Source organism: Abramis brama (genome assembly GCF_963993115.1).
Source record: "Abramis brama genome assembly, chromosome: 12".
Lineage (NCBI taxonomy): Eukaryota > Metazoa > Chordata > Actinopteri > Cypriniformes > Leuciscidae > Abramis > Abramis brama.
This window is the reverse complement of record NC_139974.1, coordinates 3,221,930-3,245,176: the sequence shown is the minus strand read 5'-3', so window position 1 is coordinate 3,245,176 and position 23,247 is coordinate 3,221,930. Positions and strand designations below refer to the sequence as shown.

Here is a 23,247-nt window from a genome sequence, read left to right as displayed (position 1 = left end):
CCGTAAACTATGGCTAACAACTCCTTTTCAATTTGTGCGTATCTCCGCTGACAAGTCGTTCAGAGCTCTCGAGCCATAAGCCACTGGCCTTGCTTCTTGCAGAATCACAGCTCCTATTCCTTCTGAACTGGAATCTACCGACAATGTGACCGGTTTGCTCACATCAAAGAATTACAAAGTAGGACTTTGAGTAACCAAATATTTCAGTTTTTCAAAACTTTGCTGTTGAGCATCCTCCCAGTGCCACTCTGTCTCTCTCTCCAGCAACTTCCTCAAAGGTGCACTTATGTCAGACATATTGGGAATGAACTTTGCCAGATATTGCACTACTCCAAGAAATCTTTGCAGTTCTTGCTTGTTTTGTGGTGGTGGAATTTCAGTCACTGCCCTTACCTTTTCTTCATCTGGCTTAACTCCTTGAGCACTCAGTATGTGTCCTATGTACTTGATCTCTGTCATTCTTATTTTGCACTTGTTCCTGTTGAGCTTTAAATTGTTTTTTTTCTTGCACATTCCAGCAGCTTCATTAGCCTTTCATCATGCTCTTGAATGGAGTCTCCCCACACCAGCAAGTCATCGATGATATTTACCACACCTTCCAGTCCTTCTATCATTTGTGCAATGGATCTCTGAAAGACTTCTGACGCTGAGGATATACCGAAAGGTAACCTAAGAAAATGGTATCGCCCAATCGGCGTGTTCATTGTGCAAAGCTTTGAACTTTCATGATCCAGCTTTATCTGCCAAAACCCTTGATTCGCATCTAGCACAGAAAAGTACTTTGCATTCGGCATTCTTGAGACCACATCTTCTACTGTCAGCATTGGATAATGCTCTCTTTTTATTGCCAGATTGAGATCTTTAGGATCCATACAAATGCGCATTTTCTTCGATGTAACTACAGTTATCACGCTGTTGACCCATTCAGTTGGCTCAGTTTGCTTTGCGATGACCCCCTTCTGCTCCATTCTTTGTAGTTCTTCCACCACTTTCTCTCGCAGAGCTACAGGTATCCTTCTTGGCGCATGCACAACTGTGGTGTTCTCCTGGTAAACAGCCTAATCCTTCAAATAGATCGTCAAAATCCTTGAGAATGTCCACTTTTAATCATGCCCACTTTTTGACATGCAGATCGTCCTAGAATGACAGGTGCATCATGCTTCATTATTTCAAACAGGATTTTGTATTTCTGTCCTTTGCACACACAATTCAGTGCTTTCTTGCCCAATGGTGCCATCTTGTGTCCAGAATATGTAACAAGTTTGCAGCTTGACCTCTGCAGTCTCCCTGCTATGTTTAGCAACTTGTACACTCTTTCTGACATGACATTGCATTCAGCTCCTGTATCCAGTGTCACTTTTACATCATTCCTGTTTATCTGGATTGTCTCGACCCATTGTTCATCCTCCTTACTTGAGTTGATGGACATTACATTTCTTTCGTTTTCCACTGTTACTGTACCAATAAACATGTTACCATCTTGTTCAATCACGTGCATTATTTTACTCTGACTCTGCAGGTCTTTGTTATTACACATCTTTGCAAAATGATTTTTCTTCTGACAAGACTTACATGTTTTCCCATAGGCTGGGCATTTTCTGTAGCCTACTCGTGCTTGTTGCCGCATTTGCTGCATTCCTTTCTCATCACTGACGCTCTGATTTGATGTCTCATTTCTTTGGCTTTATGGATTCAACTGTACATTTACTTCATCATTGAGTGCTTTCATCTGACTCGACGTGATCTCGCCTGCCCTGCAAATGTCTATGGCCTTCTCCAAAGTGAGATCCGTTTCTCTTAGAAGTCTGCCTTTTAGCTGATCCTCTCTTATGCCACATACAATCCTATCATGAATTAATGAACCGTGCAGATCACCAAACTCACAGTCTTTTGCTCTGCTTTTCAGATCAGTGACGTACATGTCGATTGTTTCTGCAGGCCCTTGCGATCTCGTGAAGAACACATGTCTGATGTACGGTAGGTTTTTTCGAGGCTCACAGTAATTTTTAAACTTGTCTTTTAGTACTTGTATTTTATTTCTCTCCTCTTCTGAGAACTCAAATGTATTACATACTTTTATGGCCTCTTCCCCCGGCACGTGCAGAAATGTAGCACACTGCACCGTCTCAGACTTCTCTGCTACTCCGCTAGCTAGCGAGAAAAGTTCGAACCTCTGTATCCAGTTCTTCCAATTTTCCGAAAGATTTCCTTGCAGAATCAATGGCGGTGGTTGCTGTAACTGTGCCATCCTCTTTTCCTGCGTTTATATCAGTTTTATTCTGACACCATGTTCTGTTCTTTAGATGGACAGACGAACACAAGCTCCTGCTCCATCACGTAACTTTATTTTAACTGACTTCAGTAACCAAAACTGGATGTCATTATCACATCATTATATCAGATGACCACTAGATGTCCTCATAACCTCATATATGTATATCATATATAATATGTTACAGACATCATCTGAACTGCACTCCAGTATAGAGGACTGAGGAGACCCGTTTATTTCATCAAACTCTCAACAACACATTTAACATTGAACACATTTTTATTTATAGCCGAGCTTTATGTGCTATAAAATAGATGGCATTCATATTTTCCTTAGACTCAGCGTATATGTACATATTAATGCTCCTAAATATATAATGTCTAAAGATTTCTAACAAAAGGTCTATGATATTCAAGCATGTGTTCGTTTGTTTTGGCTGTGACAGAACTTGACTCTTGCTTTTCTTATTGATATAAAAAATGTCAGTTGCATAAAACATGCTACTTAAAGGTAGGGTATGGGATTTGCAAAACGGCCGGCAGATTTTGAAAATACACAACTCAAATGGTCCTACCTTCTTTCTTCCAACGCTGGCCCTGACTGGATGGGGGGAGGGGGGTATGGTACGACCGTTTGATTGACGAACTTACTGTCCAATGATTCTAGGTGGTCTTGGAAATGATTGGCTGGAGTTTTTCGAGTCCTGCCCGTTCCACAGATGATTAAATTGCTTCATTTTCATTTCAGTGCTTCTAACTCAGTGGCTGTAAGTGGGTTAGGAATAGGATTCCAAGTGATTTTGAAAAAATGGACAAAAAAGAGAATCACATACCCCACCTTTAAACTCTTAAGTTTGAATATTGTTTATTGATATTGGATTAATAAATACTGCATTAAAGACAGTGGCAGAAACAGAAGCATTGCTATTTTACTGAATATTAACCACAAATGATTATGATTGGTTGAGCTTTCAACAGAAGTGTGAGATCTGGCCATCATTTGAACAAATCTAAGAAGATACACTCTTATTTTCTTGTCATACTCCATGATATTACAATAAATATTTGTTATATATATATATATATATATATATATATATTTATATATAAAGGTTATTTATTGGCATTAATGGTTCCATGAAGAGTCATAAAAAAGGTTCTTTATAATGGAAATGTGTTTTTTGATCATTAAAATGTTCTAGAAAAAATGGTTCTTCTAAGATCTGTTCACTGAAAGGTTCTTTGCCGAAACAAAAATGACTTATGATTGTACAGACCAATGAACTTTTTGGCTTTGCTTTGATAACTTATATTGCTGAACTAGACCTAGAGTCGTGAGAAAATGAAACACAATGAAGAATAACATCGACTCTCGCCTGTGATCTCCACTTCTTCTGGCGGCTCTGTGATAGAGTTATATTTCTCTGCTAATCTGAAAATATTTTACACGTGTGATCACTTTATCAAACACAAAGAGAAGTTCATTAAGACTCAGAATATTATAGTTTCAGTATTATTATAGCAGCAAACCTCTCCTCAACAACACATGATCTGAGGAATAACTCGTGTCTGGAGCTCAAAGATGAAGATGAAGGCTCTTCATGATCCATCAAATCTTTCCGTTCCACAAAAGGTTCATTATAGTGGAAAAAGGTTCTTTAGATTATAAAAATGTTCTTCACACTAAGAAAATAAGATCTGATCACTGAAAGGTTCTTTAAGGAACCAAAAATGGTTCGTCTATTGGCATATAACATATTTGTGAGTGATGTACTGATATATTGAGCAAAAGTAAAATAATTTAACATTGAAGAAGTTGTGAAGATAAATGAGAAATAAAGTCCTGAGTCTGCCTCTGTTCCTCCAGTAATAACTCGCGTGACTGCAGTGATCTCTGTATCTGCAGCGACTCTCAGACGACTTCTGCTGAGATTGTGCGTAACTAGAAGTTTTCTTCCGGGTTAGGGTTAGGGTTAGGGTTGTATTGCTGGTTTCTGCAGATATTAGTCGGGTTAGTTGTGGAGAATACTGATGAAACCAGGCGATCTCATATCTGTGTGTCATGTTGCAGTTCAGACTGATTCTGTCCTTCAGCTCGACTCTGAACAGAGTCTCTTCATCTTCAGGAACATCTGGAGGAACATCAACTGAGCCTCAAACATTATTCAGAGGAAAACCTCTGTTATTGTACTGCTGCCATTTCAAGTATCAAATCCAGTTCTGCTCAGTGTTCTCGTATACATGTTTATCTTGTACTACTGAAACTCACAGCTCTTCCTCTTATTCTGCTCTTGTCCTACACACTGACAGCAGTGATCCTGAAAATTCAGCTTTGCATCACAGAAATAAATGATAATTTAAAGTATAATAAATTGAAAACCAATTATTTTAAATTGTAATAATATTTCACAATATTACACTTTTTTCTGTATTTTTGATCAAATAAATGCAGGCTTGATGAGCAGAAGAAACTTCTTTCAAAAACATAAAAAATAGTAATGTGTCCAAACTTTTGGCCTGCACTGTAGGTGTGAACCAATAGAGACGAAATGAAGCATCGAAAAACAATTCAGCATCACTTCCTTATCGCACAATAAATGGTGTCATAAGACAAACAATCCGGAAGTGGGGGTCAAAGGTGACAACCCCACACCTGTTGGGGCTGACATACAGTCTGTTAAATTTTCTTCTTGTATTGTAGTGCTATGAGTATAATTTATTATTATAAAATGCAAAAGATATTGTCACAAGGCTGTAGCACAGACTGAAGACAAGCAAATGAAGAAAGTTAAAACACAACATAAGGGTTCACAAAATAAACACTGGACACTGATCTGAGGAAAAGGAGGAAATTAAGTACACATCCAAACAAGGCTAATTAATTAAACACAGCTGAACCAAACAAACTCATAATGATGGTGACCACAAAGGAGGAGTGGGAAAGTGAACAAAGGAAGACAGAAAACTAGGGAATACATAAAAAGTCCATGAATACTAAAGCAAACTGAACATAACTGTGACAGATATGTGCGTACTTTTTCATTTTTTAAAGGTCAGATTAAAATGAAACTGTAATGGTAAAATACTGAAAAGTCCTGTAAGAGGAGGCAGTGCCTACACATCGCTGTGATTGGCTGATTTCACGCTGATGTTCCTGAAACCTGCAGATTGAGTATATGGTAATAACAATTGTGTATTAATATTAATAGCTAAACATTAGTTGTAGCAAATAAAATGTACACTTCATTCTGTATAATAGGCTCTATACACGAACGCTGCTGACGTATTTCCGGTAGGATCTCAGCCAGCGTCTTTACTTCCGCATAGCGCGTTCTATATAGTGTATAGTGGCAAAACTTTAATAAAATTTATTTTCTCAGAAACGGAGACAACGATTTTAGAAACTGATTCGCTAGTCGGATTTTGCGCGATATGAGAGAATACTCACCCTCAAAGTTGTCGATGTAGCTCGAAATGTATAATTTAAAGAACTTCTCTTTCTTACTCTTAGGTGTGACAGCTAACTGCCTCACAATATTGTTAACATCATTCATGTTAACCGCTGGAAGTTCTTGTAAACAGCGAGTGTAATTTGCCATTATCTCCACCTAATGCAAAAACGGCTTCCGACGCAGCACCGGATACAACTGGGCGGGCTGAGACAAAACGTGGAAGCGATTGTGCATAGAGCCTATTGTAGTTATTATTTCTGAATCAACACAAAAATAGTTTAAAACTTATAAACTTGGTGAGACTTTGATGAGAATTGGTTTTAATAAATATTGGCCCCTTTCAACAAAATGTTATGCAACAGTAATGGTTGCTTGTTGATGGTGATCGAGTAAATGCTACACCATCAGTGATTAATAATCAGCACACAGTGTTCTGTCAGTGAGCTCTTCCTTAGCAGCTCCTCATGCACTTTCATCTCTACTTTCATCTCGAGTGCTTATACGGTTTAATTTTAACCAGGAACTCCCCAACAGCCACAAGTCCAATAGGGCATGTGTCACCGCTTCACACTGCGTTGGAGGCGTGATGTCTGAAAGCAGATGAGTACGTGACGAACACACCCAACATGATGCTTCTCTCTGTATAGATGACCCCAGATTATGATATTTTGATGAATCCTTCACATTTTACTAAGTACATATTGTCACAGTTGCTGGTGTAAACATCCACAGTAACCATAGTTTAGATCTTATGAATAAAGTGAGTGGTACTTGAGGTTATAAATTATGTTAGGGAATTTCTATGTGGTGTTTGAGTGGTCTTCAGTGCTTGCTATGGTGTTCTTGGTTATTTCTAGGTGGTTGCTAGTCTCTATGATGTTCTGGTCTGTAAATATGACTTTGGTTGCTTGTAATCTTTGGCATATTTTGTGCCTGCTTTATCGTCCATCAGGTGCAGTTTGTAAGTCTAATAGATAAGAACAATATTAGTACATCTTCCCTTAACAAGCTGGATTATTTGAGATATCATTCATGTCAATAGCACAAACGACGTGGGCCAAAGTTTAATACTAATATATTATTGAAATCCATAAGAATGAGCAATAGTTACAGTGATGCTTGCCTTATTTATAAGCACTGGCTGTATCCATTTGACAAGACTGGACATTAGCACGGCACAGTATACAGTATGGTTGTGTATTTGCTGTTTACTCAAGAACAAAACTGCTTCCTGTTTTCATTCAGGTTATTGACCTTTCGCACATTTACATTTACATTTAGCTGACGCTTTTATCCAAAGCGACTTACAATTGCTATATATGTCAGAGGTCGCACGCCTCTGGAGCAACTAGGGGTTAAGTGTCTTGCTCAGGGACACATTGGTGTCTCACAGTGGATTCGAACCCGGGTCTCTCACACCAAAGGCATGTGTCTTATCCATTGCGCCACAACCACCACATGCTCTGTGAGAGGCCTAGAAGAGGAGAACCATATAGCTAAAGGGATAGTTCACCCAAAAATGAAAATTATGTCATAATTTACTCACCCTCATGTCATTCCAAACCCGCAAGACTTTCGTTTATCTCTGACAATGCTTATGCTCTGATAATGTTCCCCAACTCGAAGGATTGTTTTTATCCCGCAGGACAATGCTCCAATCCACACAGCCATGCCAATCAAAGTGTGGATTGAGGACCATCAGATCAAGACCCTGTCATGGCCATCACAACATCCAGACCTGAACCCCTGAAAACCTCTGGAATGATCAAGAGTAAGATGGATGGTCACAAGGCATCAACAATCGCCCAACAGTAATGTGACCGACTGATAGGGAACTTGCCAAGACGCACGGAATCTATGATTGGAAATCAGGGCTATTCCACCAAATATTAATTTCTGAACTCTTAAAGTTAAAACATTAGTATTGTGTTGTTTAAAAATAAACATAAACTTGTTTCCTTTGCATTATTCGAAAATCTTATATATATATATATGTATGTATGTATGTATGTTCATTAAGTTTAAAGGTACAATATGTAAGATTTTTGTAATAAAATATCCAAAAATCACTTGCATAGTGTGATATATTTCCTGCAGTTGTGTACTTACAATATCCCAAACGTTCCCAAAGATTTTTCATTTCAGAGAAATTCCAATTGTAAGTAATGGCTCGTCCCTGGTCATTGTCGCCAGTCAATGAAGTAATATCCGCGTTATCCCTGGTTTCCGCTTGTACTGCCATAGTTGGCGACAGACGTGGACAACTGCGTTACGTCTAGCGGCGCGCTCACGCTGTTGTTGTTTCGTTCAAACATTATGGCCATGGCAAGCAGACTTTGGGACACAAGAACTAAAACGAGGATCAATATCAGCGTTTTCGAGATGCCGAGAGCTAGCGTCCACGACTAACTTCGACTTGACAGAGACGCCGCTCTTGCATACTTTATTAGACAGGTGAGCAAAATGTACATAAAACTAATCAATGCTATATAGCTCAACAAATGATTACTGCTAGCTTACTGCTAGTCTCATACAGACAAACTAACACAATAACATTAGAACTTTCAACACACTCATATGCTATTTAGTGTAACGTTAGACCAAGTGAAACAGCGCTGTGTTACCTCACAAGTTTAATATGTCAAATAAACGGACCTGTGAGAGTGAGTAATTCAGCACTTGCGGTTAGTTCGGTAGAATGAAATGTCTTCTTTATATCTGTGAGACTTGTGTGTGGCGCTGAGATCTGTCTCTCATTAGCACTCGCGCCCTGCTTCACACCTCAGTAATGTTAAAAAAACATGAATGTTTTTTTTTTTGACTTTTTGGATGTCATAACTTCCAAGAAGTTCATGCTGTAAGAGGTGTGGTAACAGATTCAAATGTGATAGTGATAAACGATAGAAGTGTAAAAATAGTAATGCAACAACCATTCAAATATTACGCAATCAGGTTAAGATAATTAATATATATAAGCATATTTAAAAAACTACAAAGACATATCATTCCTCTCAATTCCTCCTCAGTTCTATAGAAACCTAAGGAAAAGGAAGTGTGATCATATCATTTTGTGAGTTTTTTTTTTTTAATGTATAAAAATAATTTCTGGGTGTCCTTTTTTAGGCCACATCCACCAAAACAGAGTGTTTCAAAGAGAGAGTAAAAACAGGATAGAAAATAACCTATTACTTCTAAATAATTATGTTTTTCATTAAAAAAATATTTCTATAATCTTGCTATAAGTGGGCCTCAGAGAACAGTTCATGACACCTTTAATACTAATGCTAGAAATGCAAATGTAGATGTAACCCATATGAAACATAGGGCTACTAAAACCATGTTGTTTAGAGGTGTAGTTCTATGTTTTCCCCACCAGAGAGTGCAATACATTAGAGCGTCATAAACAGACTGTATCAGGATTGGTAGAGAGTGCTACGCGCAGTTTTCATGTTTTGGTAGATCTCTTCCTGAAACCGCGTGTAAGCTGTGAACAATTGCTGGTATGTAACGCAACATAATAGTGTGAAACTTTGATTATATACACGTATACACTGATAAGCTCCTTTATTAGTAGAGCATCAACTGTGAGCACGAGAGGAGCAGCCTCAGTCGAGTTGTTGCTGTTTGAAACTCCGGTGAGTTTAAACATTTCTTTTGCTAGCCTGTTGCTAACCTCAGTGAGCAGAAAAAATCACTGTAAAGTTCAGATACTTAACATAAAAAAACAATCGGGGTTATAAGACTGTTGTCTAATGTTTCAGTGTACTTTGGTGCATATTGTATCATTGTATTTATGCTCTCAAAAGATCGCTAGCTAATCGCTAACAATTAAAGGGGTCATGGCATGTTTTTTTCTTTTCTTTTATTATGTTCCCTTAGGTGCAATTATAGTATTACTATAGTTTTTTGGACAAAAAACGTTTAAAATTGAGTGATTTATGACCTTTTCCCACCCTGTTTCTCATCCTCTGATTCAAACAGTCTGTTTTGGGGGTGTTTCCTCTTTAAGAGTTCAGTGTTAACGCCCACTGTTATGATTGGATAACGTCAGTGCCTATGCATCAATTGTTAACGCCTCCTTGTCAAAACGTGCGGATTTTGCAGAGCTGTGTTTACCGTTACCATAGTAACGGGTGATGCGTGCGAGGCGATGGCGATTGCGATGATGTTTGAGTCGGAATCAGAGGAAATGAACCATCAACACAACTAAGAATGCATCAGCCCGTCCACATAGAAAGTGTGAAACTATTTTGTCAGTTTGACAGCCTACATCTTTTAATAGCCTACGGGGCATGAACATGACGGTCATGGAAACAATAGGTAGGCTAAACTAAGTAAAAACACGGTGATTATTCATAATGAATTAAACTGCAATTAACGTTTTAAAAAAGTTTTAAATAGCCTACATTACTTACAGTTTGCGTCGTCGTTGTTGAGCCCAGAATAGTCCACACGGCCTTATCTTGTACAAAAGTTTTCTGGCAAAGCCAGCATCAAACTGCGATTGTTCTCAACTGTCACTCATCCTTGAAATGTGGAGAACACACGCTTAAATGAACACTGCCGTGACTGGGACGTCACTGCATCCATCTTCCCCTGACGTCTGGATCTTTCAGCACATCAGCAGCGTATATTATTCAAACATGTTGTTTGTCCACAGCCAGGAACAGCACATCTGCGTGACATCGCAATCTTCTTGTAAACAGACCCACTCGCTGCATGTCGACTGAACACATGTGAAGCGCGTGACAGATGCGATGATGAAATGAGGTAGTTATCTTGCGCTTGAAGCGTAGTTGTCTACGCTGGAGGCGGTCATATGCAAACGACTGCTACGTCACTTCGTACCGTGGATCCAGAACGAGCTGTATTTAGAGCTTGTTGATTAAATAAATGATTCATTTATAATGGGGAGGACGTCTTAAAGTGTAAATTGCAGGTTCAATTTTTCACGAAGATAATGCAATGTGTTTATTAAACATAAAGATAAGAACCGCCCACCATTGTTTTTTATACCAAAATGCTGATTATAATATGAAAAGTTGGCACTTTTAACAGTGGTTTTAACCGCACCCGCTCCCTTCCACTAGATGGGGCGTGACGTCATAAGAGGAACTCACTAGTAGAGTTACCGGCACAGTCATAGCTATAGATGCCTTACATAACTACAGAAAAGTTGGTTGTATGTTTTATTTGATAAAAAAAATTATGGATAAAATAACTCAACTGTAAACATACTCGTGTGTGCTGACTTCAAGGGGGCCGTGATCCTGCCTGAAATGAGAATAAGCTATTCGCAAAACAAACGGGTTGAGGCACCGGGTTCAGGCACGTCAGATCAGCCGGTCGCAGGTCGAGCTGTTCCACTAAACTCCAAAACGCGTTCACCTCACGGCAGCACACACTCTCCACTGCTGATTCAACTGGGTGGCATAGCCCACACAAACACAGTGATTGGCACATCGATCTCTCTTTTTCTTTTCTGACAATAAACATCGCTAATTAAATCGTGAGAAATAGCGTGGATTGAGGAAGGGTATTACATGACGTTTGAGGCGTCGATGAGACTAGTGATTGGTGCCTGTGCAGTGTGTGCATCTCTACAGCTCTGATTTGGACTGACACCATGTAAGTTAATAATGTCTTTGAATTTTTTTAAAAGACTGGCTTGTTCCCTTATATTATCCGGGTTAAGTTTGCACCAGGCTAGCCTAGACTAGCTCTAACGTAGCTACTCACCAGGACACCTGGCCAACCCAAGCATTAATAACTCTTTGAGTGCCATGGGTCCCCTCTCTCACGCCTGACCAGTTAAAAATTGTAGGGCTGTGGTCCATAAAGAATTTGATGGTTTCCCACATCCTCAGTCGTTCTCCAAATAGCCGTAATACAGTAGGAATCTAGCAGAGTATGGGTTGCGAGTTCCTCTTATGACATCATCACCAGTTACTGAAAAAACACGCTACCTTTGAAGAAACTCCAATAAATGTTATTTTAACGCATTTTAAGACAGAAATAATTAAATATATTCATATAGAGCACTTTAATTTACACATTAATTGACTGTGGTGGTTAACCTGCAACTTACACTTTAAGCTATGAAACTTGCAGGACATTTTAATGGTACAAAGACCTCTTATATACCAAAAGATCAAGGCAAATTTGGTTTCTCATGTCATGACCCCTTTAATCATTGATGGCTAAGTGCCAAGCTAATAGTTTGCATTGTATTAAGGAGGATTTATAGCTTGGTTGAAGTGTTTGAAACTAAAGTGCAATACATTCATTTTTGTTGGTATTAAAACATTTAGTTAATGGAGATAAATACTAATGGCACACTAATTATTTGTAGCCAACTACAGTGTTTGATTTGGTTTATTACAATGTTAAATGTGTTAGCACTGATAATTTAATTCAATTCATGTTGAAAAGCGTTAATATTAAGATGTGTGTTACCCTAAAAGCAGCTAAGGAAAAAGGATGTTACATATAAATGTGGTGATAAATAATTAATTTGTCAATGTTAAGTGCAAATTGTGATGTATAGAAGTTCATATGTATTTAGTGCTAAATACCAGTTGCCATTACATGTGGTAATTCATTTTACAGTAAGCAAGGTATGTCTTTAGCCATTGGTCATATGCTGTAAAATGCACTAAATGACAGAATTAAGTTAATGAGATCTCATGTTGGAAATGGAGAAATAGAACAGAATAACTTACTACTTTACACTGCTTGTGTAGGCTGGTTTTTTTGTTATTTTGATCACTACGAGAGAAATAGACGAATCACAGATGGCGAGCCCAGCCCAGAGTGACGGTGGATGGTCGTGAGAACGGTGTGGCCAGCCGCGGGACCAGCCACCGAGGACGTCGGACTAGTTTCGTTCAGACAGGATACAGATAAGAATACACTTACGCTATTAACTCTACCCGGGTAGTAGTACTGAACTTTATACACACACACACACACACAAAAGGACCAGGAACTGAACTCTGAACTCAATTACATACTCCTCATCTTAAAGGAGCATTGAGCTGAAGTGTCAGCTCACACGGACATTTTCTTTTTCTTTTATTACTGAAAGAGCTCTATTTTTGTTTTATTTTATTTTCATTCTTGGTACATTATAGTACTGTGATCATTGTTTTGTTCCCTGATGCAATAAAACTGTCAACTGTTCAACTCAATACTAACTCTTTTGTGAGTCACTCAAGGCAGACCACACCCCGGACCTAGATAGATGTTAGTTGTTCTGGTATTGGTTAGCACTAGGGGGCGCTACATAGACAACAAAGAACAAGACATTTATTTATAGAATGGTTAACTTATGTGCTTGCAGAAGTGATGTCTTACTCATTCATGAAGGTTTTAATCTCTTAATTCCAATGATTATCTGGAATACAAATAGGAGTTTATATATATATAATAAGGCTATTCAGAAATAATGAAGGACTGGAACATTGAAGAATGCAGAAATGAGATCTCAGACCTTAGGAATTATAGTAGTCAGATAATTATGTTATTAATTTAGTTATGTGAAGTTTATCCAGTGCTTTCTGTTGCATTTCCCACAGGTGTTATTTGTGTGCGGTTCACTACGATCACACTGTTCCCATAACAGCTCAGCAACAGATGCTGATTGTAAAATGTTTGCTCATTTCTAATTCTATTAGACATTCATAAAAGTGGGCATAATATTCTAACTTTAATTTTATTCTAACTAAATTCACGGACACACTATGGTTCTGGTATATGAATATTAAACAGTTCACAGGTACAGGCATACTGTAAATCACCCAGTATCAGAGATCTGGTTGAAGATGAGATGAGTTCAGGCAAGGGTTTTGAGTTTTTCAGAGTTTTGTGAACGGCACACAGCAGAATTGGGCAACTTTTAACTTTTACTTCTGTTGCCGCAGATTATGCAATACTCGTGGTGTGGTTTCTGTTAACCAAGCAGTTTTCACTACTTTCTGCTTTTATTTTTAATTACATGGATTTGTTATTAAAGCCAGTACCATTATTACATGAAAGAACGTCAGTAGAAACTCTTTTGGTGTCTAAAGGTTTTAACAGTCTGTGTCTTCAACCATCTGTCATTATTCAGTCGGTATGGAGTTCAGGCAACTTCCTCTTCTGCTCTGTGAGTGTTTTTTTTCTCTGTATGTCAGTGAATTTTACATTACATTATATTTAATATGACAGACAGCTTTATCCAACATGAAATTTCACTAAGGCACTGGATTACAAATGTATTTCCAGAATAAATGGACTGATGTTATTTAGACGCAATGCAACAATTTTTTAAAAAAATTTTCTCATGTTGAATTTTTTTGCATCTTTTCAGTGTTCTGTTTAATTTATTTACTTTCAGTTTGGTCCTGTGGTTGACAGTAATTGCAAATACATTTATCTCGGCAATGATGTCAACATTCAGTTGCTTATACATTGGTTAAAACAGTTTTATATTTATATAATCTTGCAAAATTGCAGTATATTTATCAACAGTTTTGCAATTTAGGTTTAATTCATTAAGTGTAAGATACAGTTATAAGCCGTTTTATTGCATTAAGTGTTTGCATTTGATGTGAATGAGACACAGAGGCAGTTTATTTTCATTCCTCTGTTTGTGATCAGAATGTTGGCTTGAAGTTCCCCAAACAGTTTTCTCTGCATAGCAAAATCTATCAAATAAATTGATCATCTGCACTCATACAGACGGACAAAGTAGACAAGCCTCACGAAAAATAAGAACATTTGAGCTTATAATGGTGTTTCACAAGCATATAGGCTACTGTTATAATATGTCTGAAAAAGATCTTTGAGAAAAAAAGTTTTTCTCTTTTTTTAGTGCTGATTTCAAACATCCACTCTGGACACACTGAAGGTGATTATATTTGATTTATACATTTCATCAACACTAACTGTTTCAAGCCAGCTGAAAAATATTAGTGTTACATTTATAGGACTAAATACACCTTATTGTCTATCTAACAACGTTGCCTTTTTAACATTGTCAGTCTATTATTCACAAATATTGTATATTACTGGAGTCTTGAGACAGAACAGATGATTTCCGTTTCTGAAGTCTAATGTGTGTGAACTGTTTTTCACAACCACTGTCGATTTTCATGGCCGCCGTTTACAGCCTAGCAAAGCTGACGTGACATTAAAAAGCTGTAAGTCATAATGCAGGCATCTCTGTAACACTTTTTTTACTATGAAAAAAGAAGAAGATTTAGTCCTCATTGGTTTGGTGACAGCAACACCTACTGGTCAGAAACAGTAGTATTCTAGTTTATCTAACGTCAACATTTTTAACATCAACAAAACTGCTGTATAGCAACATGTAGGTATGGAGAACAACACTAAAGTCTAACCTGATTCAGCAAGTATATTTTGCAATCAGGAAACCATATTTATACATTAAAAAAGCACATTGTTTTCATTGTGAATTGTTATTGGTTTACAGAAAGACCAAAACCCAAAGTGACCATTAAACCTGATCATCATGTATTCAGAGGAGACTCAGTCACTCTCAGATGTGACATATATGATGATGAAGGAGTCACTAGCTGGAGGTACAACTGGTATAAAGACGGTTCAGCCAGTGTTTTCAGTGAACGACAGGAACACACATTCAGTTCTGTTACTGAGTCTGACGCAGGTAAATACTTCTGTAATGGGACAGAGACTGAAGGATCACACAGATCACATCACAGTGATGAAGTTACACTGACAGTATCAGGTGAGTTTGAACATCTCTTCATAAACAGACACAAGTTTCACATGTTATCAATGAGTGATGTCTCTATTTCAGTTCCCAGAGCAGTTTTAAGTGTTTCTCCTCAGAAGTGGTTGACTGAAGGAGATCCAGTGACTCTGATCTGTGAGGTTAACGGCTCCTCTACAGGCTGGACATTCAGCTGGTTCACTGTAACTGGCCCAGGTCAGTTATAATGTGCTTCATCTGATAACATCTAAATTAAGTAAGGGTTAATGCCCGACGAGGTGTCCATTGTCAGGTATTAATGGACGACGGCGAAGTTTTTATCAAATCTAAAGTTTTTACAAACAATAACTTGGTTTCGGAGATATTTATAGTCCGCTCAGCTCGTAGAACCATTCAGTTTTGTTTTGATACGATAAATTGTAAACGGATACTTTGACTGCCTGTTGCTATGGTTACTCACAGCTGATGTAGCCAGCGCATTTATTTATTAATCTCGAACGGTAAACAGTCAGTTTCACCAGAACTCCTTTACTAGGTGTCCTCTAACACTTTTTAATGGACACCCTGCAGCCAATCAGAATCGAGTATTCACCCAGACCATGATATAACTGGGTTTATTCAAGTCAATATGACTTAATCAACCTGACTAAGGATTACATCAATAACATTCTACCCCAAACTCTTGCAATAGTGCCAGAGATCTGGTGCCTTTAAGATGACATCCTAACATTCTGACTTCATACAGGGATCGGGAATCATTATGAGCTCCTCTCAGACAGCAGCAGAGGAGCTGGAGGAAAATACACGGTCAGTTCTGCTGATCTAAATCACACTGGAGTTTATGTGTGCAGAGCAGAGAGAGATAAAACAGCCGTTTACAGCAACACACAACCACTGTGGGTCACTGGTGAGTATTTTTCATTTTTGAAAAAGAGAGTTTTGAAACTCAAATTTAACACTTCCAAATTCTAGCTGTAATTGTCTTGTCAGGTGTTTCTCCTCCAGTGTCTCTGATCATCAGTCCCAGCAGAACTCAACACTTCACATCTGTCTCTCTCGCTCTGAGCTGTGAGGACCAGAGTAACTCTGACGGATGGACAGTGAGAAGATACACAGACAGCGGACGGCTGGAAGATTGTTCATCATCACGCTGGGGATCACAAACAGGATCTACATGTAAAATCAGATCCACTGTCCCATCAGACACTGGAGTTTACTGGTGTCAGTCTGAATCTGGAGAGACATATCAGCATGTTAATATCACTGTACACAGTGAGTCTTTATTTCCATATTTGTTCATTTCACTGGTATGTTACAAACAATGCATACGCAGATTGGTGCAGGAAGCATTAGATCAGGGATCTTCAACCTTTTTGAAGGTTTGTCTAAAATAACTAGGCCTATATGTAAAAATAACTGTGTATTGACGTAATTTATTACGATTACACTGTAAATCTATTATAATAATAAATGTTGTTATACAGTCAATATTAGGGCTCGATACTTTTTAGGCACTGACCAAATTGCCTCAATACCATTGAGTATTAAAAAATGTATTGTCATTCAGTACCAAATTTCATTACCTAAGGGGTAAGTCAGTGAGCCATAAGCATGCAGCATTGATTGCCTGTGGCCAGAACCATTGTGAGGCATCAAGGGAAAACACTATTTTATGGCGGTTACGCTCAGAGACGTGGCTCACACATGAGACTGGTGTGTAACACCATGTCCTAACTACACACGACACGCAATAAAAGGTATCTTTTCCATTTTAATAGTGTTTGTCCTAACCAGCCGCGATGGCGACACGTGACGATTCTATTTTAGAAACAGTTTCTATTTTTCTGCAACATCGCGGCTGGAACAACATAGACAAAGTGTGGCAATGATAATGGTAGGCTACTGTTTATGTGCTTTATTTAATGTTAAAAGCATGCAATGTGACTTTGAATATCATTTAGTGCTCCAGCTTTGTAGCTGTAACAACAGCAATGGATAATTCACCTCAGATCTTGAAATTAAACAAATGGAAACAGGAACGTTCAAATGTTTCATAGTTTAAATGGTGTAATATTTTTGAATTTGATTATGTAGCCTACTTATCTATTTTCTTGTGAGTGCCATCGAGATCACTCTCTGGTGCTGTGCACTCGCCGCGAGACTCCGCCCACACGCTGTTCTGATTAGCTTTGGGATTTGATTGATTTTGATGCATCTTCAGTCCAGTGTGGACAGACACTTTTTGTCTAGAATTTGTTGCTGGAATCTTATCGCATCGCGACTGGTTAGGACACCGTGTAAGCGCCCCAACCCCCATTGATGTAGATGTGGAAAAGATCAAAAGTGTGGCTACATTTCACTAGACTCGATGCCAACAGCGCGAGGTTAAATATTTGCGACAAGATAACTGTTGCCAAGACAAACAACACAACAAATGAAGCACTTGACAGTGAAAAGATTAAACTGAGAGCACAAAGTTGCTCTGTCTTCGACTACAAGAAGAACTGGAGCGTCACAAACTCTGCGTATAGGCTACTTGCCTCACAGACATGAGACATAGGCATATAGAAAGCTTGAAATGGCTACTTTTAAATTAACCAATCTGAATCGAAAACAAATACTCTCTGATTATGTAATCCAAATGAAAGGTGCATTTCTCTCTATAGGCATGCACACGTTCACTATACTGTGGAGATGACGAGTCAGCAACGTCAACTTCATCTTTGCAGCCACCACTCACTACTTTATTAATAAACAATATTATTATTATTAAACAATTAAAATGTCTCTTTGCTATTTTTTCCTGACACATTCAAGGCTACTTTTGCCAGTGCTTTGCGGCAAGATTTATGCGTGCACTTGAGCGCAAAGCATATACTCCACCCCCAGTGGTCTATACGAGTCTTTGAGTCTGTAAAATATCAACAAACTGAAAAAATAAACCAAAGTTTTTTTAGATTTCATTAAAAAAAATTATCGTTCAGTCTAATTCAATTTTAGTCTAAATCAAATTTAGAGATGTTAAAATGGGGCTGATTTGATCAAATTTCTAGGATTTAGTAAGGGAGCTCCTAGAGCCTGCGTGACATCTATCCAAGCATTATCATAATCTAGTATTGAGATCATGAACTAATTAATTCGTTTTTCACCATTAGACAGTATATGCCATAGTTTGGCAACATTTCTAGGTGAAAAAAAGACTGTTAACACTGACAATGGGATTATCAAAAGAAAGATTGCTATCAAACATAACACCCAAGTGCTTAACTTTAGAAGACAATGTAACCGTTTGGAAATACAGGTGAGTGTTGTCAGCAAAACAGTGAAAGCTTCCCAACGCAATCAGCTCTTCTGACTATTTGCAAACATTGCATGTCTCCTGTGTTTCTGTAGTTGGTGTGATTCTGGAGAGTCCTGTTCATCCTGTGACTGAAGGAGATAATCTGACTCTACGCTGTTTTTATCCGTATATAAGCCCACCAAAACTCAGAGCTGATTTCTATAAAGATGGATCACTCATCCAGAATCAAACTACAGAGATGATCATCCCTACTGTCTCAAAGTCACATGAGGGTTTCTACTCCTGCAAACACCCAAAGACAGGAGAGTCTCCCAAGAGCTGGATCTCAGTCAGAGGTGAGAGTCAATGAAACTGTGAGCTGATTTATTTCTTCATATGCCCTCGTTCAGATATAGTGCATGATAAAGTGTTTGTGTGTCTCTTTTTCAGGGTCTCATTCTTCAGGGTCTCATTCAGACTCTCAGATCTCTGTCCTCCACATACTCAGTTCTGCACTGGCAGCTTGTCCATATCTGATAGTGACAGTCGTACTGATTTACAAATGCTGCAAAATGAGAGGAAAAACACCTGAGTGATTTATTAGAAATCATAATCAACATTAGGCTACCCATATTTAATTGGCCAATTGTGACAGCTATCTTTTGCTTGCTATCTGGAGGTATTGTGACAATACAAATCAATTCATTTGAATCTGTCCTTTAGCATACCTTTGTTGAGAAACCAATACAGTGAAAGATGAACAAACCTAGCTTAAGTAAAATATTTTGTGTGTATTTAACAGTTATATCTGTTGAAGAAGAAGAAACTTCTATCTGATTTTAAACCAAGAAAACTTCCATGCTTCCTGGAATCCCTCAATATCTCATTCACAATCTTGGGCAGAGCGTGCTTACTGTAAAAAAAAACACACTAAAACTGTGTTCTAGTGACAACATCATGTTTAACTTTTCATGTTTCTTCTTTAAAGGGGTGGTAATGCCCTTTTCACAAGATGTAAAATAAGTTTCTGATGTCCCCAGAGTGTGTGTGTGAAGTTTTAGCTCAAAATACCCCACAGATATTTTATATAGCATGTTAAAATTGTCAGTTTTTGAGGGTGAGGAAAAACGCACCGGTTTGTGTCTGTTGCTTTAAATGCAAATGAGCTGCTGCTCCCGGCACAGGGGGCGGAGCTTCAACAGCTTGCACTCACACACACATGCACTGAAAATTTCTAAAACTTTTAGCCTTTTATGTTCAAACCGGAGTCAGACAATGATGGAGAGACTCAAGAAGTGACAACATGTAGAAGCAACAGGAGATTTCTGAATGGTTAGTTGATGAATTTATGAAGCTGATGTGGAGTTAACTATCTTCTAGTCTTTAATTAGCATATTCTGTCATGATAATCTATAAATCGTGTTCAGGGGGCGGGGTTTATGCAAATTTTAGGGTTGGTCATGTCACTAACCCGGGAGGAATGTGGTGTAGTCTCTACCAGCCGTTTGTTGTAGTCCTTAAAAAGCGATTTCTTTAAGAGCAAATATCTCCCTTTGCTTTGAACTTTGAGCGTCGTAACTTTGCAGATGTTGTTTATGCTCAAACAGCAACATTACACACTAACTAAAGTTAGAAAAGTCAAATCATAATCAACCACCCCTTTAAAAATAAAGAACTATTGCTGAAAAAAAAATGTTTGAGAGCTGTTTGTTGTTAATTCTTGCAGTGTGTTACTTGTACAATCAGATCAAAATAACTATGACCTATGTCATCTGCATTAATTATTACAGTTAGCATATGCAGATAAAAAGAATCTCTCACATTTTAATCAATTCCTGAACATGCATTTTTTTTTCTATCCAAAGCCAATGACTTCACATGTGATTGTTTTTTTGGTTCTGACTGGTGTGTGAAAATGTTGCCTACTAGTGGTTTCTGAATGTAAATATGAATTTAATGTGTAATATGAGTAATGGCAATATTGATGCTTAGCAAGAACCAACCTCTAATTAAATTTTGAATGTGTTATGTGTTAAGCCTCGTTCTACATTAAAAATGAATAAAACTAAATCTGATCACTGGTGTATGTTTCTTTTCACACTGCATGAGGTTTATTTTGCATCAAGGCACCATCAACTAGAAATGTGCTGGGTTATACAGTGGAATCTTTGCCGTTGGAGAAGATCAGTTTCAGTGGTTTTCTTTTTTTCTCCGTTGGGAGAAATCGTGGAATCGATTATGTTCATATGTATGTATGCATCATGTATGAGAAACTACGAGCCGAGCAGAGTACCTTACATCTTACCAGGCATGTCCTGAGCTACCAATCATTTTTAAACATGTTTAAAAAATTCAGGAAAACAGTCTAAATTTGACAAGTGTAGCTCTCCCCTATTACCAAATCATATACATCATACAACCACTACTAGCAACCTTAAAGTGTGCGCACTGAAGGGGGTGGATGGAATCCACTGCTGCTTCAATGTATATGTAATAAGTGATTATAATCAAGGTATTAATCAATGTTTTTTCCTTCTAAATATCAAATAAGTTGAATGACTTCTCTGGAGATTTTACTTTATTATAGAAGTTACCAGTGTGATTACTGAAATGTTCTTTTCATGTATTCTTTAATGTCAGTATTTGATATCTGAATGCATTAACAGTGCTTGCTCATTGAGCCCGGCTTCCAGGAATGAAATAGGGACGTGTTTTATGTTTTGGTCTTCAACGTGTTAAGACATATAGGGGTCATTGAAGCCAATAGTTTAAGGAACCATTTCTTTGTTAAAGCCTTACTTTCCCAACCCCAGGCTCATTGGAAATACGTTACTCTGCCTACATTATGATCAGTCATGTTAAAGCATAGAGTAAATTTACCGAATAAACAAAACACAGAAGAACAGGACGTCCTCCATTGTGTCTGTCGCTCGTAATGCTGTTGATCAAACTACAGGTCTCAGATCAGTGCAGAGTCACTGAAACACACGCTTCCTCTCATAACTAAAGCTTACACACGCTCAACATCATTTACAGTGCTGTGTTTGTTACAGCTGTGCTTTATTACACTTCAGTTTTATGTGCAATGCCATAATTATACATAATATATATAAAAAAGTGTATATATATTATTGGATGTGGTGTATATGATCATGAATGTCTGAAACGAGCATCTTCCCTCTCCTGTCAGTGACTGGACATCATTTACCACACATATATATTTCACACAGGCCATGAAACTGTGGATTATTTCATTAATAAAAGGCAGAACCAATATCTAATCTAATTGCAATTATTATTATTAATATTTGTATTTATTTTGTTGTTATTTAATCAAATAATAATTAAAAATGTAAACAAATGAATAAAGAAATATGACTATAATACTATTATACTGTAAACCCATTTATAATGCAAATCATTGTCCAGCAAGTGTTGCAGTCGCTGTATAATTTACAGCTTTCTTTTCGTAAAGAGAAAAAATTGTGCACAAAACACTTAAATATATAAATATTTATTATAAATATACATACAGTACAGCATATTCAACATTATAAAGTGGCAGTGTAACTTGGTAAGGGTCAATTTCAGTATAAAAATATGAAATTTGATACAAAAGCATGTAGTTTATAGAGGAATGCTCTAGAAGAGTTTAATGCACTTTTGGTCATGGTCACATAGTTTGGTAATGTTCTGGTGATCTGAGGGCTAAGATGATCATGTGTGTGTTGTAATCGAGACAGAGCTCTATAACGCGTCATAATCTGAAGACTACGCCCACCGGGGGGGGAAACACGGTCTCCATTGACTTTGCACTGTGAGAGGCTGCCTCCTTGTCATTTCTTGCTTCTAAGAAAAGACAGAATAATGCCTAAAAGCTGCTGTGTGACAAGGTGTACAGCAAACAAACTAAGAAACCCAGAAATGAGTTTTCATAAGCTGTCGACCCCAAAAAACAAGCGTTTGAGGACATAAAAGTGGATACAGGCTGACCGAATGGGTAAATTGTGGGATCCTGACACTCAGTATGCACTAAAAATACACTACGTGTGCAGTAAGTTAAACATTTGGTCACTGGTAAGTCAAATATCCAAATGTCAGTTTTATATATTATATTTTAGTAACATAAACTATCCTGTGTTGCCGATTACGGTCTCCTCCAGCGGGCGTACGTTAGTTCTCAGAGTAATGAGACACGTGACGCTCTGTCTCAACTGCCTGTATCCACTTTTATGTCCCAAACACTCGTTTTTTGGGGTTGAGAGCTAATAAAAACGTATTTCGGGGGTTTCTTAGCTTGTTTGCTGTACACCTTGTCACATAGTAGGGGTGTAAATATTAATCGATTCGTATCGATGCATCGATTATACAGCCGACGATTCGATGCATCGATGCGTCCGCGAGAGTATCGATTAATGTGTTTATTTTGCCACCTGTCTATTTTCAGCATCTGCTCCGACATATGCGTACAACCTACTAAGCTGCGGGTGGCGCTAACCTCATTATTG

The 23,247-nt window shown here is 37.9% G+C and overlaps 2 protein-coding genes across 3 annotated transcripts in view; one reads left to right on the top strand and one right to left on the bottom strand.

Moving 5' to 3' along the window:
- The window catches only part of LOC311093928 (uncharacterized protein), a 773,523-nt gene that overhangs the window by 57,908 nt on the left and 692,368 nt on the right, over nucleotides 1–23,247 (bottom strand). The gene's annotated exons all lie outside the window — the stretch shown is intronic.
- Nucleotides 13,228–19,675, top strand: LOC311093958 (Fc receptor-like protein 5). Of its 2 annotated transcripts, none has more exons than XM_084131661.1 (8): nucleotides 13,228–13,869; nucleotides 14,578–14,613; nucleotides 15,199–15,474; nucleotides 15,547–15,675; nucleotides 16,205–16,366; nucleotides 16,450–16,731; nucleotides 18,853–19,095; nucleotides 19,205–19,675. In XM_084131661.1, the coding sequence occupies exons 1-8, from the start codon at nucleotides 13,839–13,841 to the stop codon at nucleotides 19,333–19,335; spliced, it is 1,290 nt and encodes a 429-aa protein (XP_083987787.1). In that variant the 5' UTR covers nucleotides 13,228–13,838; the 3' UTR covers nucleotides 19,336–19,675. The 2 variants fall into 2 exon arrangements, with proteins under 2 accessions (XP_083987787.1, XP_083987786.1); XM_084131660.1 differs by having other exon boundaries at nucleotides 13,231–13,869; nucleotides 19,190–19,675.

Bases quoted from the DNA above. Each gene is read 5' to 3' on its own strand.
- LOC311093958 (XM_084131660.1), top strand. From the start codon at position 13,839: ATGGAGTTCAGGCAACTTCCTCTTCTGCTCT. The intron at 16,367-16,449 runs GTGAGTATTTTT...TTGTCTTGTCAG, and splicing joins ACAACCACTGTGGGTCACTG to GTGTTTCTCCTCCAGTGTCT. The intron at 16,732-18,852 runs GTGAGTCTTTAT...GTGTTTCTGTAG, and splicing joins TGTTAATATCACTGTACACA to TTGGTGTGATTCTGGAGAGT.